This window comes from Daldinia loculata (genome assembly GCF_022478755.1).
Source record: "Daldinia loculata strain CBS 113971 unplaced genomic scaffold F4817scaffold_19, whole genome shotgun sequence".
NCBI classification, from domain to species: Eukaryota; Fungi; Ascomycota; class Sordariomycetes; order Xylariales; family Hypoxylaceae; genus Daldinia; species Daldinia loculata.
Window position 1 is genome coordinate 142,602 of NW_026054873.1, and position 14,698 is coordinate 157,299.

Below are 14,698 nucleotides of genomic sequence, written 5' to 3' on the forward strand. Positions count from 1 at the left end.
TTCTGATAGTGTCTTGGCCGGTCATTATTATTGGTACATTTTCATACATTTGTCTAAAGTTTTAGACCTTGGATGCTCGATGTATCTTGGTAAGTATTGTATTGAAGTATCTCTTAGTTATTGAAATCTTAGGTAACCTTAGTACATCGGTAGGCGGGCTGGGCCTACATGTACGTGCTTACCGCATGTGAGGCAGGTACTAGGCATGTAGGTAGGTAGTAGAAATGATGTATATACAGAAGCTGTGCCGCAATCTAAGCCCCCAAATTTTCCAATCCAGATCACCCTAACTTTTTAATGTAGACTTGCCATATTTGCCTAGCTTTTTGCTAGAGAACCCTCCGGTGAACTCCCCCTTGCCCCTCCGATTTAGAAATAAACCTTGCCTTTAGAAATACCCGTCCGTCGGCACCCATATCTCCATCTCAATCCCTCATCCCGTCCGCTCACTCCACCAAGAAGGTCCAAGAACGTGCAGAGACTTGTGGCCGTTCACCTCAAAGGGCTAAATATGTAAATCCACGCTCTCCTTTCTTCATCTTCTCCTTCTTCTATTTTGTTTACCCTCGGTCACACAAGATATACATTTGATACCCTTCCAGAAAAGAGTCTGCTCGGACAACTCAAAAACGTATATATATTAATTTTAACTTATTTGCCATATTTAGCTTCATTCCTGTCGGTATACTCAAACGGTCAATGCTTCCTCGGTTCCTCCTTATTTGATCATCCTGCCCCAGCTCCACCGCTACCACTTCACGCGCTCTGGGAATCGAAAAGCGCTTAACTACGCCCCTTAAATAAGGAAGCGCCTTCGTTCTTACTTATTCTCTGTGTTATATTTCAGATTGGCCCTCTTTGCGTGGGCTCCGTCATGCAATCGGCCGTACCTGATTTTTCATTTTTCTCAGGAGTGATTGAAGCCCCCGGAGATAAAATGAGCACGAACAATGCTCCACGGCCTAGACTGGCCCTGTCCTCGGCCGATACGACCCAGGTCCAGGAACGGCAGCCGAGGAGATGTCGTACCAGCAAGCCGAAAGTCAAAACAGGTTGCAATAATTGCAAGTACGTGTTTTCTGTTAAACAAGACTATCGATTTTTATATGTTACATCTTATTTCATATTGCCAATATGTAGTTATTAGATGTATCTTGTATATCATGCTAAGTAGGTGCTCTGCAATTCTAGACAACGACGTATTAAATGCGACGAGCAACGGCCAGCATGCACTCAGTGTGTCCGGTCTAAAAGGGACTGCGCCGGCTATCCGCCTCCTCCACGGACTAGACACACCGATAGGAGACTGATTGCGCCTGCGCCTAGGACTATCACCGGCCATGATACTTCCATCACGCCAACGAACCATGTCATCCGGCCTCAGCCTCAACCGCGGCTAGCGGTCGTGATGGCACGACCGGAACCTCAACAGCAGCTGTGCGCCAAAGGCCTTACTCCCCCGCAGACACCCTTATCTAGTTCATTAACAGTCCATCGGCCGTCCCTACTCACCTTTGATCCGATAGAAGGCCCGTATTTCCAACTTTTCAGAGAGCGTACAGCTAGTGAGTTGTCGGGATTCTTCGACTCGTCCTTCTGGACAAGGAGTGTTCTACAAGAATGCCATTCCGAGAAAGCTATTCGGCACTCGGTTGTCGCTTTAGGGGCTCTTTACAAGACATTGGAGAAAATGTCGGAGTCGCCGCCCAATTCGCCAGCTCCTATAGTCGATCTGACAGATAATGCGGCCCGGCACTGGGAGGTCGCCTTTAAGCATTATTCATTGGCTCTGAATTCGATGTGGGTTATGACTTCCCAGGACCAGGCGTCGCAGAGGATGAGTCTCATGGCGGCGGTGTTGCTGGCTTGCTTTGACTCGTTCATCGGTGACCATAAACAGGCGATCGGCCAAATCCAAAGCGGTCTCCGGCTGCTAGAAAATCTGCGTGCTCAGCGTAGAAATTCTTTCCTTCCTAAACCTGAAGAGCCGGTTGAACAGGATCTTGTTCAGATGTTCACTCGGTTGGCCATTCAAGCGAAATCTTACGACATGGCTTTCCATTTCCCTCAACCATTCGTTATACGCCTTACTCCACAGCATACCGAGCACCCCATGTCCCCCCTCTCCGATGGGGGTTCACCGGCGTTAACAGCCCAACCGCAGACTCCAGACATATTTCAATCGTTACTCGAAGCGAGAATGGCATGGGATAATCTGTGCGAACAGATGATGCGGTTTACAGAAAACCTGTTCACATTTACGACGGCGATGAGCCCCATGGGCGTGCTTCCAAATTCTTTAAGACAGTATGGTACGGGCTTCGCCGATAGAATATCCGCCTGGTCCAGGGCTTTCGAACCTATACTGTCATCTCGTATAATACCCGCGAAGAGTAGCCAAGAGAAAACCGCAATCGCTGTTCTGAAGATGAATCAGATCATGGCCGAGATTCTATTTTATATGACATTTAGTGATACAGAGCTTCAATTCGATACATACCTGCCGCAATTTAAGGACATTGTTAACCTAGCTATGGAGGTTGTCGGAGATGAAGAGCGCAGGGCTGCTGCGAAGCGATGTCCGAATCCGGAATTTTGTCATCATCAGCCAACTCATCCAGACGCCTTTGGCGGACAGTACACAGCTCGACATATCAAGCCGAGCTTTAGCGCAGATCTGGGCATCGTCCCTCCTCTTTTTGTTGTTGCCACGAAATGTCGAGATTCCGTAACCCGGCGCCAGGCTATACAACTGCTGCGAACTAGCTCGCGAAGAGAAGGTATGTGGGATAGTGAACTAGCGGCTCGTATAGGTATGTGGATTATGGAAATAGAAGAGGGCGATGATGGCGCCGATGACTTCGGACGTCCTACGTCGAGCTCAACCGATATGAGCAGACTTTCTACGGGAAGCCCTAGCGCCCAAACTGCTAGATCTCCTAGCTTTGGAAACGATACTCCCCTCGGTCCCGGCGGTAATGCCCGCTGGGCAGGTCGAAGGGAGAGTGTACCGATATCACCGTATGTGAGGGGGGCTATACCGGAGGAAAGGCGTGTTATGGTACGGGCTGTCGAGTTCGATCTTCGCGAACGTGTTGCAACGATTCAATGCGGCACACGAGGACTGATCCCCGGCATGCGGGACCCGCGAACACAAGCCACTAGGATCGAGTGGTGAAAATCTATTTCGTCACTTAACTACCTAAAACGATACTGCAAAGTAATCAAAAGCTGGTCTAACTTGTGCATACCACCTTGTCTGCCTCCTAGAGGGGTTTTACTTCGATTCGGATATTTGGATTTATTGGCAGGACCATTCGTTAAACACTACAAGGCTGGTTACGAGAAGAAGGGGAAAAGAAATGATTAATGTTGGAATGTTAGGATTGTAGGGAACAGAAAAATGATGTTGTTTCCCAAATATCTATCTGTATTGTTGTTGGTGCTATAACTTAGACTCTAAAAGGGTTCTATTTGATGTTAACATGATACCATAGAGAAGAATAATAGGGCTGCCAACGTCTGGTGAGATGTATAAATTTTGGATGCATAGGTACCTACCCAATAGTTAAAAAGACTCCTTCTTGTATATGTCTGGTAGGCTCACTTTGCAATTGTATGTTCAATCAGCCATTACTTACCTCCAACGGTTAAGCTAGTTGACCCAAAAATGAGCCATGCTTGAGATTGAAGGGGGATTATAATACCATATCTTCAAAAATAGTATAATATAGACACTAGTCAAGTACCTATATTATACTCGCAAGTTGTGTGACACTTAATAAGAGACGCCGCAAATGTAGATCCTGTAGGAATCCTATCTAACATTACTAACTCCTTGTTACCTCATTGTAGTTGCTGACATATCCTGTTCAAGTTGACGTAGTTATCCACTATGTATATGAGTATAACTAACGTTAAACTATAAAATCTATCAACTTATATCTTTTTACGCTTCCCCTTTCAATATTTCCTATAAAAGAGAGACTAAACGAATAGTAGAAATAACCAACAACCCCGTATTTCAATTCGATTGATTGGTTATCGCACGTGCCTAGAATGCCGCGCACTACGACTGCGGCTCAGCAAAATACCATGGACCAGAGAGCACTATGATTCGTTTCATCTAACCGGGTTCACGTAATCGTCTGGAGACCACATGTCGCTCTGAAATGCATTAGTTTCGGGATCCCTCGGGTTTAACTTAATTCTTTCCCCCCAGCATCCTACGTACGAATAAAATAATTGTACGTTAGCAGGACTCCGCACGGATAAAACGAAAATATAATATGCAAGCCGGTGTTTTCAACGGAACAAGCGGCGACGACCCCGCGTCGTCGTCGGCAGCAGCGGGAGGTATCGGAGCAAATGGTCATGCAAAGCGAACGCGAGTCCTGCTTAGCTGTGCGCCTTGCCGCAACTCTAAGCTTAAGTGCGACCGCACAACGCCGTGTGGCCAATGCATTCGGAAGGGTAAGCCGGAGGGCTGCCTCTATGCTCCGAGACCCGAGAAGAAGAAACCGGCAAAGAGCATGGCTGCACGTTTAAAGAGACTCGAAGGGAGTACGTATATATATCCCGGGATTACACACGCCCGGCCATCCCGCTCCTTTCCGTTCCTCTTATTAATTTAATATACTACCTACTTGATCCATCCTATATCCCTTCTTACTTTCTCGTCTTTCATATCCTGAGAGTACTATATCTGAAATAACTCAACCAAGATAAAAAGTAAAATCTTACTAAGACCCTGCTATAGTGGTTCGCGGTATGATCGATACGGAGGGCTCTATACCAATAGTTCCTACGGATAGGAAGGCAGGACAGGAGCAGAGTGCCGGTGGTCTCGTTGTTCAGGGTGAGAAAGCTACAAGTTACGTCGGTGGTACACATTTTATGGCTATTTTAGAGGACGTGAGTGCTCCCCCTTCTCTGAATCACTCACAGCACCGCATTGGTGACTGAGTCCACGTATTAGATCGAGGATCTTAAAAGCTACTTCGAAGACCCACTTGATGATGGCGACGAGATCTATGACCCTTATGAGAATACCGGACCAAATGAGCTCTTGATGTTCTCACGGGGCATCCCTAGGGATAAGTCGGAGCTACTAGCCCTCTTACCAGAGAAAGCTGTCATTGACCGTCTGATGAATCGCTACTTCACCTCTAATAGTCCTTCTCAACGTGAGTCCTCCCAAAAGAAACTCTTTTATCTCGAGTGGACTTATCTTCCATTATGATTTTATTGCTCACTTTTTAAAGATATTATTCACATCCCTACATTTCTGAGAGAATACAACGAATTCTGTAAAGATCCTGACCGGGCACCTCTGAACTGGATAGCTATGCTCTATATGGTGTTAGCACTCGGTGTGTTCTTCTCTTCATTTGCCGCGCCGCATGAGCTTGCGAGCGATTCTCCTATGCCAGTCATGGACAGGTTCAAGCAGTACAGGGGCGCCGCTGGGTGGGCTCTGATTTGGGGGAAATATTCCCAACCGAACTTTTATACGCTTCAAGCATTCCTATTATATGTTGAGGGAGATTTCATGACGAATCGCGACCATCGTATGAATTGTTACCTGCTTTCGTCTGTCTTGATCCGACTTATGTTGAAGATGGGTCTCCATCGCGATCCTAGCAAACTACCTAATATCACGCCGTATGATGGCGAGATGCGGCGGCGTCTGTGGAATATCGCTATTCAAATCGAATTGCTAGTCGCATTTAATCTAGGTCTACCTAGTATGGTCCATGGAATCGAGACCGATACGGAGCTGCCGTCACATCTAATGGATACCGATTTTGATAAGGACACCAAGGAGCTGCCCCCAGCCCGCCCCGATACGGAATATACGTCGCTTACCTACCCGATCAACAAAGCAAGGATGATACGTGTGTTTTTCTTGGTCGTCCGGCAAGCACATGCTCTTAGAGTCCCGACGTATGCTGAGGTCATGAAGCTTGATTCTCAGATCGAAGAAATATGGAATAATATACCTCCACTTATGAAAATGAAGCCGATAGAAGAGTGTGTTATGGAAGAACCCGTCCGGATTATTCAGCGATTCGGTATCGCGGCAATATATCAAAAAAGTCGATGTGTCCTTCATCGACGGTATCTTGCCGAACTCGTACCAAAAGAGGAGCACGACTACTCCCGCCGAATATGTTTTGAGGCGGCGTTGGCATTACTAGACCTTCAGAATACTATGCACGAAGCTACTAAGCCGGGTGGCATGCTGCGCCAGACAGGCTGGTTCGTTGCAGCATTGGTGGCTGTTAATGACTTCCTCCTGGCGGATATGGTCCTCGCCCTCATGATTCAGGATGATAAATACTGGGAGGAGGGCAGCAGTCCCAGCTGGATAGCCCAAAGCTCGCCGCCATTCACCAAAGACAGGCTCTTGTACCTGCTTAAGAGGTCTTACAACGTCTGGTGCGATATGTCAGGCGACGCAAGGGAATTCAAGAAGGCCGAAGAGGTCGTTCGGACTATACTCCAAAGAATCCAGGCGAAACTTCAGATCGATACTTCCCTTTTCCCTAATACATCGCCGGGATCATTTGTGAACGAGAATACCGAGATGTTGGAGATCGCAGATTTGTCGATTAGCAGTGGCGGTCCCTCAACAATATCTAACAGTAATGAGCCTGGAGTTGAGAATTTTGCTGATTTCGGCGCCGCCACGACAAATACAATGGACGCGAATGACATATCGGACTCTCCTTGGACGATGCAGAATGGCTATGACTGGGTAAGTCATACCTGATGATTTGTTCTCTTCCAGGTCGTGGCGAAATTGCTAATGAACCCGCGTAATATAGCGCTACTTTGATCCCATGGCGCATGATGGCGGACATATCAATCCCGCAATACAAATGACGCAGGACGCTTGGCTGGCCGGGAAGACAGCAGAAGACTTTCCCGAGTTGTTAGCTCCAAACGCATGGAGCTTCCATCCATCGTAATTCCTCAACATGTAGGGTCGGAGCTTAGGAACTTGACATAGTACGCAAAATGTTCCCCTCTAACCAGCATTTTGATCATCTTTGCAATGTGCCGCGAATGCAAAACCACGTCTTCTATCGCCAACTCACATCTTGAATGCCGTGGGAATCTGGGAATCTGGGAATCTGGGAATCCACAGCCGTGATAGCCGTCTGAATTCAGGGGTCAAAAGCCAACGGAATCGTCCGATCCGCCTTTGATAAGGTATCAAGCTTCAAGGTTACAGGATTCGTAGCATCCTAGCTTTTCCAAAGTGAGGAATCCTGGACTGACCTAGGAGGGTGTGGAGAAGTTCTCGAAGAAGCACGATCTATCCGCGGGGTATTATTTTCAACCCCGCATAGTCCCTTATTGGTTAGCCCTGCAAGTTATCTCATAGTTTTCGAGGGGGGCTTATACGCTTTTTTAGTGTTGGCTCATAAATGCAGCCCAAGCCTAAAGAAAGGTCTTAAAAGGAGCGAACAACAGCCTCATAAGACAACAGAAAGAACTTGAGGAAAAGGGTGTGCCCGCGGAAATGCTCCGTTCGGCCTAAGAGAGGGGGCATCCTTGGCGCTAGAAGGACCTCGCTGAGGTGATGATGGCAACGTAGTGGTTGAGCCTCCAAGAAGGATGTTCGCTTGGCTGTTTTGTACGTAATAGAACGCAACGTCCGACACGACTACTTGTAAAGGAGACGGTCCGAAGCTGGACAGAATTTCACATTACAAGGGAAGAGCTGCCAGGGCTTTGAAAACGTGCTCGATTGCATCAATACGACCCATGCCTTTTCTATTTACTATTTACTAAAATATACCTAATGCCAAGATATCTTCGCCATTAGATTCCACTCTGGTATAACAACAAACCCCTCGCTTGCATCGGCCTTGATCCCGCGAGTCACCTGGATAGTGGACGGTCTGAAAGCTTTCTAGTTAGCGACGGGTCGGGTCGACAGGCTCGAATAGGCTTAAGATGCCCCATCATCATCATGCGAAACATCTCTTTTGACGATTGGTTTCACAGCGTGGACCGGTCTAGTCCCTCTCTCTTTCTCTTCTTTTTATTTATTTATGGCCCCAGATTCGCCGAATTGGGGCACGCAGAAACGAAGCGAAGGGAACGAATACTTTACTTGGCCCTTCGGGAGTACCTACCTAAACGAAGCCAATGGTTTCGCTATATCAGCGCTCATGGGGACGGGGACGGGGACGGGGTATAGTTGGCAATGGATACTTGTGAAACTAATAGAAATGCGTGTGTGTATGTATGTATGTATGTAGGAAGATAGCCCTAGCTACCTAAGGAGGTAGTTATCTATTATCGAGAGGGCGCTCTCCCGTCTCGTCTATGTAGAGGTATGCATAGGGTTCACTGCAACGGCATGCAAGATCATATCCTCCAACGGTGATCCGGGAATTGCGGCGGCAACGTTCACGTGCATTTGCGGTTTGCTGGGGTTATGCTATCAATCGAGTTGCAGCAGCGGACTTGCTGACCGACTCGGACTTACCATCAGCGTACCTATCTATCTATCTACTATCAGATGGCCTCTCCTCTTTTTTTTATTTATCAGATTCTCGTGCTGCGGTAACACGGGGTTCTCAGACGTATGTAAATCCCCAGGGCTCGTCTTGGCTTTTTTTTTCTCTTTTCGCAACCCCGTGGCGCAAAGAGGGTTGTCTCCTTAAGGTTACCTGGCAGCAAAGATAGGGACTTGGCCGTTACGACATTATGGGATTCGCGCCTATCTCGTTACTGGGAGACAGCGTGTCTTATTGGCCGACGGTTATCTGTCGATCCCTTTTTTGGGGGGAAGAGGGAAATCTGTGGCCCCCTTCGATCATCTAGGTATCCTGCGGCTGCTGGAGAGAGCGCAATAATATTATCTATGGCGTACTTTTTTCCTTTTCTTTTCTTTTTTTCTTCTTCTCGTGCCGTCGCAATGCAATACGTCTTTGCGAACCGGTCCTGTCAACCATGTGGTTTTGATGCTCTCCGCAGCGCTACGGGCGAAAGGGGGATTTAACCTTAGGTAGGTACCTATCAGCCTCCTTTGGGTCTCCTCTAATCAGATAAACCCCGTCGGATAGATGATGGTGTGCGCAACAGTAAGGCTGGATACAAGACTATGTTGTTTCTCCCTATGTGGCATGTGGACGCTGGCATAGGTCCGATTAGGGATTAGGGGTAAGCATCTTTAGGGCCTTGTCCGTCTTTATGATTATATAATACCGGCTCTTCATGTTTCTATTAATAATCTAACTTAGAGCGATACCTGCCTCTGAGAGAAAGGATCTTGAAAAGGGACCACCTCCGAAATTAATCAGAAGTCTTACGCGTAGAACATGTGTAGATGGTAGATGATGATTAAAGGGGTTTAGGTATTGGACAATGGACAATAGGCGTTAGTAGAGTTAGGTGGGTTAGGTGGATTAGGTACCTAAGGCTAGGCTTTTAGGGGGTTTATTGAGAGGCTGTTATGTAAAGTCCATATATCCTTAGACGCATTATCCCGTAACCGACCCAACGATACTCCATCATTTTACATAATCTTAATCATGCCGGTATCCAGTTTGCTGGAAAAAGAACCAGAGAAAATTTTTTCTTTTTTCTTTTTTCTTCGCTCTGATAAGCTGTGCCGTCATGAAACCGAACCGGCTTGTTACCTACCACTGCCACTAACTATCCAAATCCGAGAGAGTATTGGGCCAGGTCAAAAACTCTTAAAGAGACGAACCCCGAAAACGTGATTAACAGCTGTCATATAAATGGATCTAGCAATTCCCATTAGCTAACCTCACCAAGGTTGTCTCCATTCCTTAAGTAACGTCAGGAACATCAAGTACCTACTTACGCGCCCATAGTCGGGTAAGTATGTAGGTACGTAACTTAGGTACCTGGAATATGATGTTCGGTCAGGCTCCGATCTCGTTGTATTCCATACCTACGTAGGTAATCAGACCGCATGATCGATCAGACCAATCAACTGCGGCCACCCTCCTGATTTGAGTATTACCATTGATAGGTACCGCATGCGATCAATCACGTATCGGATCGGCGAGTTATCACCCGGGAAAAGCGATAAGACCTCAGAAACCTGACGACTTTTGATTGATGAAAAATCGGAAGCTTTATTCCTATGCGGTATACATACGATAACCAACCGTCTTCGAATAATACATACATAAATACATAGTTACATACTATTAGATTCGTTTGACTTATACGAACGCATTCACCGCTCTCGACTCTCGACCGTAGCATTTACACACTTCTGATACTTGTTATGCTACATATTTCAAATTAACCCCCTTATCAAGTAGGTACAATTATGCCACCTGCCGTACCTCATGTAGATAAGGTACAAGTAGGTACCTTCGTTCCCTTACATCTAAACGACCAGTTAGTCACCTTTTACCCTGACCTATTTTAGGTAGTCTGAGCCGCTTTCCGACTTCCATTACTAATAAGCTAACTCGTGCTGTATTAGACTTCTATCTCGCCATCCACGCTCCAGCCTAGCGCATTCTTATTGGGTTATTCGTGCGACTAGTCGAAGTAAGTGTTTCTTTCTTATAGTTATGTTAGGTACCTCTTAGTCTTACATATGTACAATTTCGCATTGCCGTCAGCCTCTCCTTGTCAGTCTTACCTTTAATCAATCTTACATATGTATATACACGCGTTTGTGTATAAAGTCAAGATAAGAGATTTCGAACGTCATCCATCAACGTAAGGAGGTTACCTTGGGTTAGGTACTTAGGAGGTCTTGGGAGGTAAATTTTCTTAGTTCTTTTTTTTTTCCTTTGTGCGCTCGCCTGGTGCTTCATACTACTTCGTGCCATTCGTTAGCACGTACATACCTAAAGTATGCAAACCTCGCTCCGGTTAGGGTCGATTAGTCGATTAGATCAAATAACTGGTGGCGGTTCCCCGGATTTCATAAGAGCCCCTCCAGCCTACCGCCTACGTATCTTAATAGTCCGCATCTCGTCATACCCTCCATGTCCTTTCCCAACCTACATGTATGTATCTACTAGTAATTATACTATGCCTTCTTGATATTAGGTATGTGCATACATATAAGGCATGTAAGGCATGTATCAATTGATGTCTGCATATGTACTTCAACCCTCCTTCTCCCTAACCTATTAACCTATTAACCTATTAAGATTCCTCCTAAACAGCATTTGATCGATCCACCGGGCCTACCTTGCTATTACATATATATATATATACCTCTCTTCGCAACTACGCTTAGGTACTAACCCGCCCGAAGAGTACCTCCGTCAAGGTCCTCAATCGGGACTTTGCAGATAGTCAAAAATTCCCATCCGTAGTATATATCCACTTTTCAGACTTTCAGATAAGTCGACTAAGGATATTGCGTGCCTGGTTCACCAGACTGGACTGGACCTACCACGAACGACCACGGTCAACGGCCACCCAACCGCCGGCAAAATTAAACTTGTGCCTACCTCTTGCCTACCTAACTTACTTGCCTACCTACATCTGTACCTACTTTGAATTTTTTGGGTTACTTGCCCTTTTTTTTTAGTCACTTCCAGTACTTTGCTTCCACTTTCTTATAGTCACCTGAGCTTTTTTTTTTTGGTTCCACGCTATCTTTCCTTACCTTGCTTTACCTTGTCTACCTTGCCTACCTTGCCTACCTTGTCTACCTTGTCTACCTTGTCTACCTTGTCTACTTTTCTATCCACCTGGGCCACCTGAGCAAGACTTATCGTCAACCCTAGAAATAAGTTCCGCCCCATTGGCCCTTACCTGACCCTTCAAAGTCAACCCACACCACAAGTCCATTCTTCGGCAGCTTCTCTTTACAGTTTTCTTCAATGGGCGTACCGACTCCTTTTCCTCTTCCATAGTTGCGGCTTCGGCTTGGTCTCTTCGCTTCTTGCATCATCGGGACGTCACGCGCCCATTTAGCTGTCCGAGCTCGCCTCTAATTTTTCACGATATTGGCAACCTAGCTATTTTGTGTTACACAAAACCTCGAGTGTCGAGACCCCGAGTGGGAAACTGGATCTACGTCGCTATGCCTTCCTCACATCCCATTCCTATTCAGACTGACCTGGTTTTTCGGCCAGTACCTAGCGAGAAATGCAATGCTTCCTCTCCCAAGTCCTCGGCGACGCACGGTACAAGACACAAGCATACGCGGTCTTCTTACTCGGAGAGCTCACCTCTTACTGCCATGTCCAGAAACAACTCGTTGACATATCGCCCTCTAAAACGGTCAACACCGTCGCCAGATAAGACCATTGCTGTTATTAATGCAAGTGGTCGCCAAGCCGCCTCTTTAATTCGGATAGCTACTGCTGTAGGCTATAGGGTACACGCACAGCTGCGCAACCTAGAAGGTGTTATAGCTTCCGAAGTATCGATGAACCCGAGTGTCACAGTTTTTACCGGAGAGCTCTATGTTAGAAATAAACCCGACGACAAAAGGGACGTCACTGTTCACGGGCACCTCCCAGGGATTCTAGTCAATCACCGTCTAATCTCGCAGCTCTTCAACGGCGCACAGCTAGCTTTCATCAACACGACATTTTACGGCAACGAAATACATATAGGAGAAGCCATTGCGGACGCAGCAAAAAAGGCCGGCGTCCAGCATTACGTATATTCATCCATGCCCGACCACGCAGCTTATAATCCAGAATGGCCCTCGCTACCCCTTTGGGCGGCCAAGCATGAGGTAGAGAAATATGTTCGCAAGATAGGGTTACCAGCTACCTTCCTCTATACCGGAATATACAACAACAATTTTACGTCGCTCCGCTATCCGCTATTCTGCATGGAACTGCAGCCAGACGGTTCGTTCGTGTGGCAAGCCCCCTTCCACCCGCACGCGAAGCTTCCCTGGTTAGACGCCGAGCACGACGTTGGGCCAGCTATTATTCAGCTCTTTAAGGACGGACCAGAAAAATGGAATGGGAAGCGTATAGCGTTAGCTTACGAGTATCTGACGCCCGTAGAAGCCTGTAAAGCGTTCGAGCGAGGGGTAGGCAGGCGCGTCCGCTATAAGCACGGGCCCATAGAAGTAAAAGTGAAGATTCCAGAGGGTTATCGAGAACAGCTTGAGGCGCTGGAGAAACTCTTCTCGCCAAATAATACCGACCCCAAGAAGCAGCCGCCGTATTTTGGAGACCTGGAACTCGATAGAAGATGTCCCGAAGATGCTTTAGCATTATGGGAAGGGCCGAGGGGACTCGAAGAATATGCTCGCGAAATTTTCCCACTGGAAGAAGAGGCAAACGGGATGACTTGGATGTTTGACTGTGATGAGGTCCCTGTATTTAACGGCCCAAGAGAGGAAATTGAAGAGGTGGCTGGTAATGGGGATGATGAGGATGGCGATTGTGATGACGAATCCTTAGATGAAGGGTTAATAATGGTAAGCGACACTTACTGCTTCAACCTACTTCGGGGCGGGGATATGTTCAATTCCCGAGACGAGGTTGTTCCTATTATTTTTAAAAGGCAGACTATCCTCTTTATATATAGTACGAAGGCTAACTACAAATATTACAGAGAGGGCTTAAGAGAGATGAAGAGTCATGGCTGGCATAAGTACCTAACGAGTTGCTGCGCGCGCCATGACTTCCTCAGCGAACAGGAACGCGAGGAGAATATGGTATTATTCGCAGGCTTGGGAATTCCCCCTGGAGGACGTGACTTAAAACTCGAAGTTACTATTCAACCCTCTTACGCATTGTTCTTCTACAGCATTTACATAGGCTCGGCTACTCTAGACAGGCCTTCGGCCCGGCACAACCCGATAGGACGACGGTTATACGACAGGAAAGCATATTCGGCTGTCAAGACTTGATAGGATATTGCATTTGAAAACTGGCAGAGGCGTCCGGTCATCGCTAGTGCATTGGTTGCCGGGGACATTATGGCGATTAGAGCGTTGCACGGCCATATATATATCTTCTATATATTAATCGGCGTTGGGTTACAAAAGTTTCTCCTCGTGCCCGCTAGGTCCTGGAACGCCTGAAGCGACCTGGATGATTGGCGAGGTTGTTTTCTTGAACGGGTTATAGGACGGGATTGGTTCTTTAAAAGACGAGGGGCTAGTCACAAGTGTATATCCGGCTGGCTGATTTACAGAGAGTTGCCAAATAATATTAGGCAGGAGTTTAGCGGTCCGTATGGTTTGGGACGTGGGCATTTGAAATACCCAAGCTGGCCGGGATAGGGAGGACCGAAGCCAGAATAGCTCAGCTCATCTAATTTACTGCGATAACATCTCGCGAAGCACCGTTGTTATCTTTAGTGTCTATATGTAAGGGATATATATGGTCCATATTGTTTGTAGTTGGTGACTGTTGGGCATGAAATTTCATCATATCGCTCTCTGCTGAGGTAATGTAATTATGCACCCAGGAAGCTTTGGCTTAGGAGATATCTTCGTTGGTTATTTTAAAGGGAAAGTAGAACACTGTTACATGTACTGATCTCTAGCAACCATCACAAATATCTTGACATCCTCTATAGCCAAACCCAGACCCCCAAGGCCGGGTTCCTCGAACACCTTTACAGCGGGCCAATTCTCGCCCCTTTATCTTCCCGTGGGGCGGGCCCCCGCCCGGGGGGGGGGGGGGGGGGGGGGGGGGGGGGGGGGGGGGGGGGGGGGGGGGGGGGGGGGGGGGGGGGGGGGGGGGGGGGCCGG

The 14,698-nt window shown here is 47.2% G+C and overlaps 3 protein-coding genes across 3 annotated transcripts; all 3 read left to right on the forward strand.

Annotated features, from left to right (window-relative positions):
- Window positions 1–279: 279 nt before the first annotated feature.
- On the forward strand, window positions 280–3,706 carry F4817DRAFT_334932 (uncharacterized protein). The gene is made up of 2 exons (XM_049302973.1): window positions 280–1,068; window positions 1,192–3,706. Exons 1-2 carry the CDS (start codon window positions 875–877, stop codon window positions 3,176–3,178), a joined length of 2,181 nt encoding a protein of 726 aa, XP_049159863.1. The 5' UTR covers window positions 280–874; the 3' UTR covers window positions 3,179–3,706.
- A 583-nt stretch (window positions 3,707–4,289) lies between these two features.
- On the forward strand, window positions 4,290–6,974 carry F4817DRAFT_358187 (fungal-specific transcription factor domain-containing protein; the record flags this gene model as incomplete). The annotated part of the gene is made up of 5 exons (XM_049305995.1): window positions 4,290–4,563; window positions 4,760–4,914; window positions 4,979–5,186; window positions 5,265–6,760; window positions 6,831–6,974. The coding sequence occupies 5 exons, from the start codon at window positions 4,290–4,292 to the stop codon at window positions 6,972–6,974; spliced, it is 2,277 nt and encodes a 758-aa protein (XP_049159864.1).
- Window positions 6,975–11,803: 4,829 nt separating this feature from the next.
- Window positions 11,804–13,784, forward strand: F4817DRAFT_73727 (nitrogen metabolite repression--responsible protein). The gene is made up of 2 exons (XM_049307846.1): window positions 11,804–13,414; window positions 13,552–13,784. Exons 1-2 carry the CDS (start codon window positions 12,053–12,055, stop codon window positions 13,588–13,590), a joined length of 1,401 nt encoding a protein of 466 aa, XP_049159865.1. The 5' UTR covers window positions 11,804–12,052; the 3' UTR covers window positions 13,591–13,784.
- The last annotated feature ends 914 nt before the right edge of the window (window positions 13,785–14,698 follow it).

Excerpts from the sequence above, each read along its gene's own strand:
- F4817DRAFT_334932 (XM_049302973.1), top strand. The coding sequence starts at position 875 with ATGCAATCGGCCGTACCTGATTTTTCATTTTTCTCAGGAGTGATTGAA. Across the intron at positions 1,069-1,191 it reads ACAGGTTGCAATAATTGCAA|ACAACGACGTATTAAATGCG; the intron begins GTACGTGTTTTC and ends CTGCAATTCTAG.
- F4817DRAFT_73727 (XM_049307846.1), top strand. The coding sequence starts at position 12,053 with ATGCCTTCCTCACATCCCATTCCTATTCAGACTGACCTGGTTTTTCGG. Across the intron at positions 13,415-13,551 it reads TAGATGAAGGGTTAATAATG|AGAGGGCTTAAGAGAGATGA; the intron begins GTAAGCGACACT and ends CAAATATTACAG.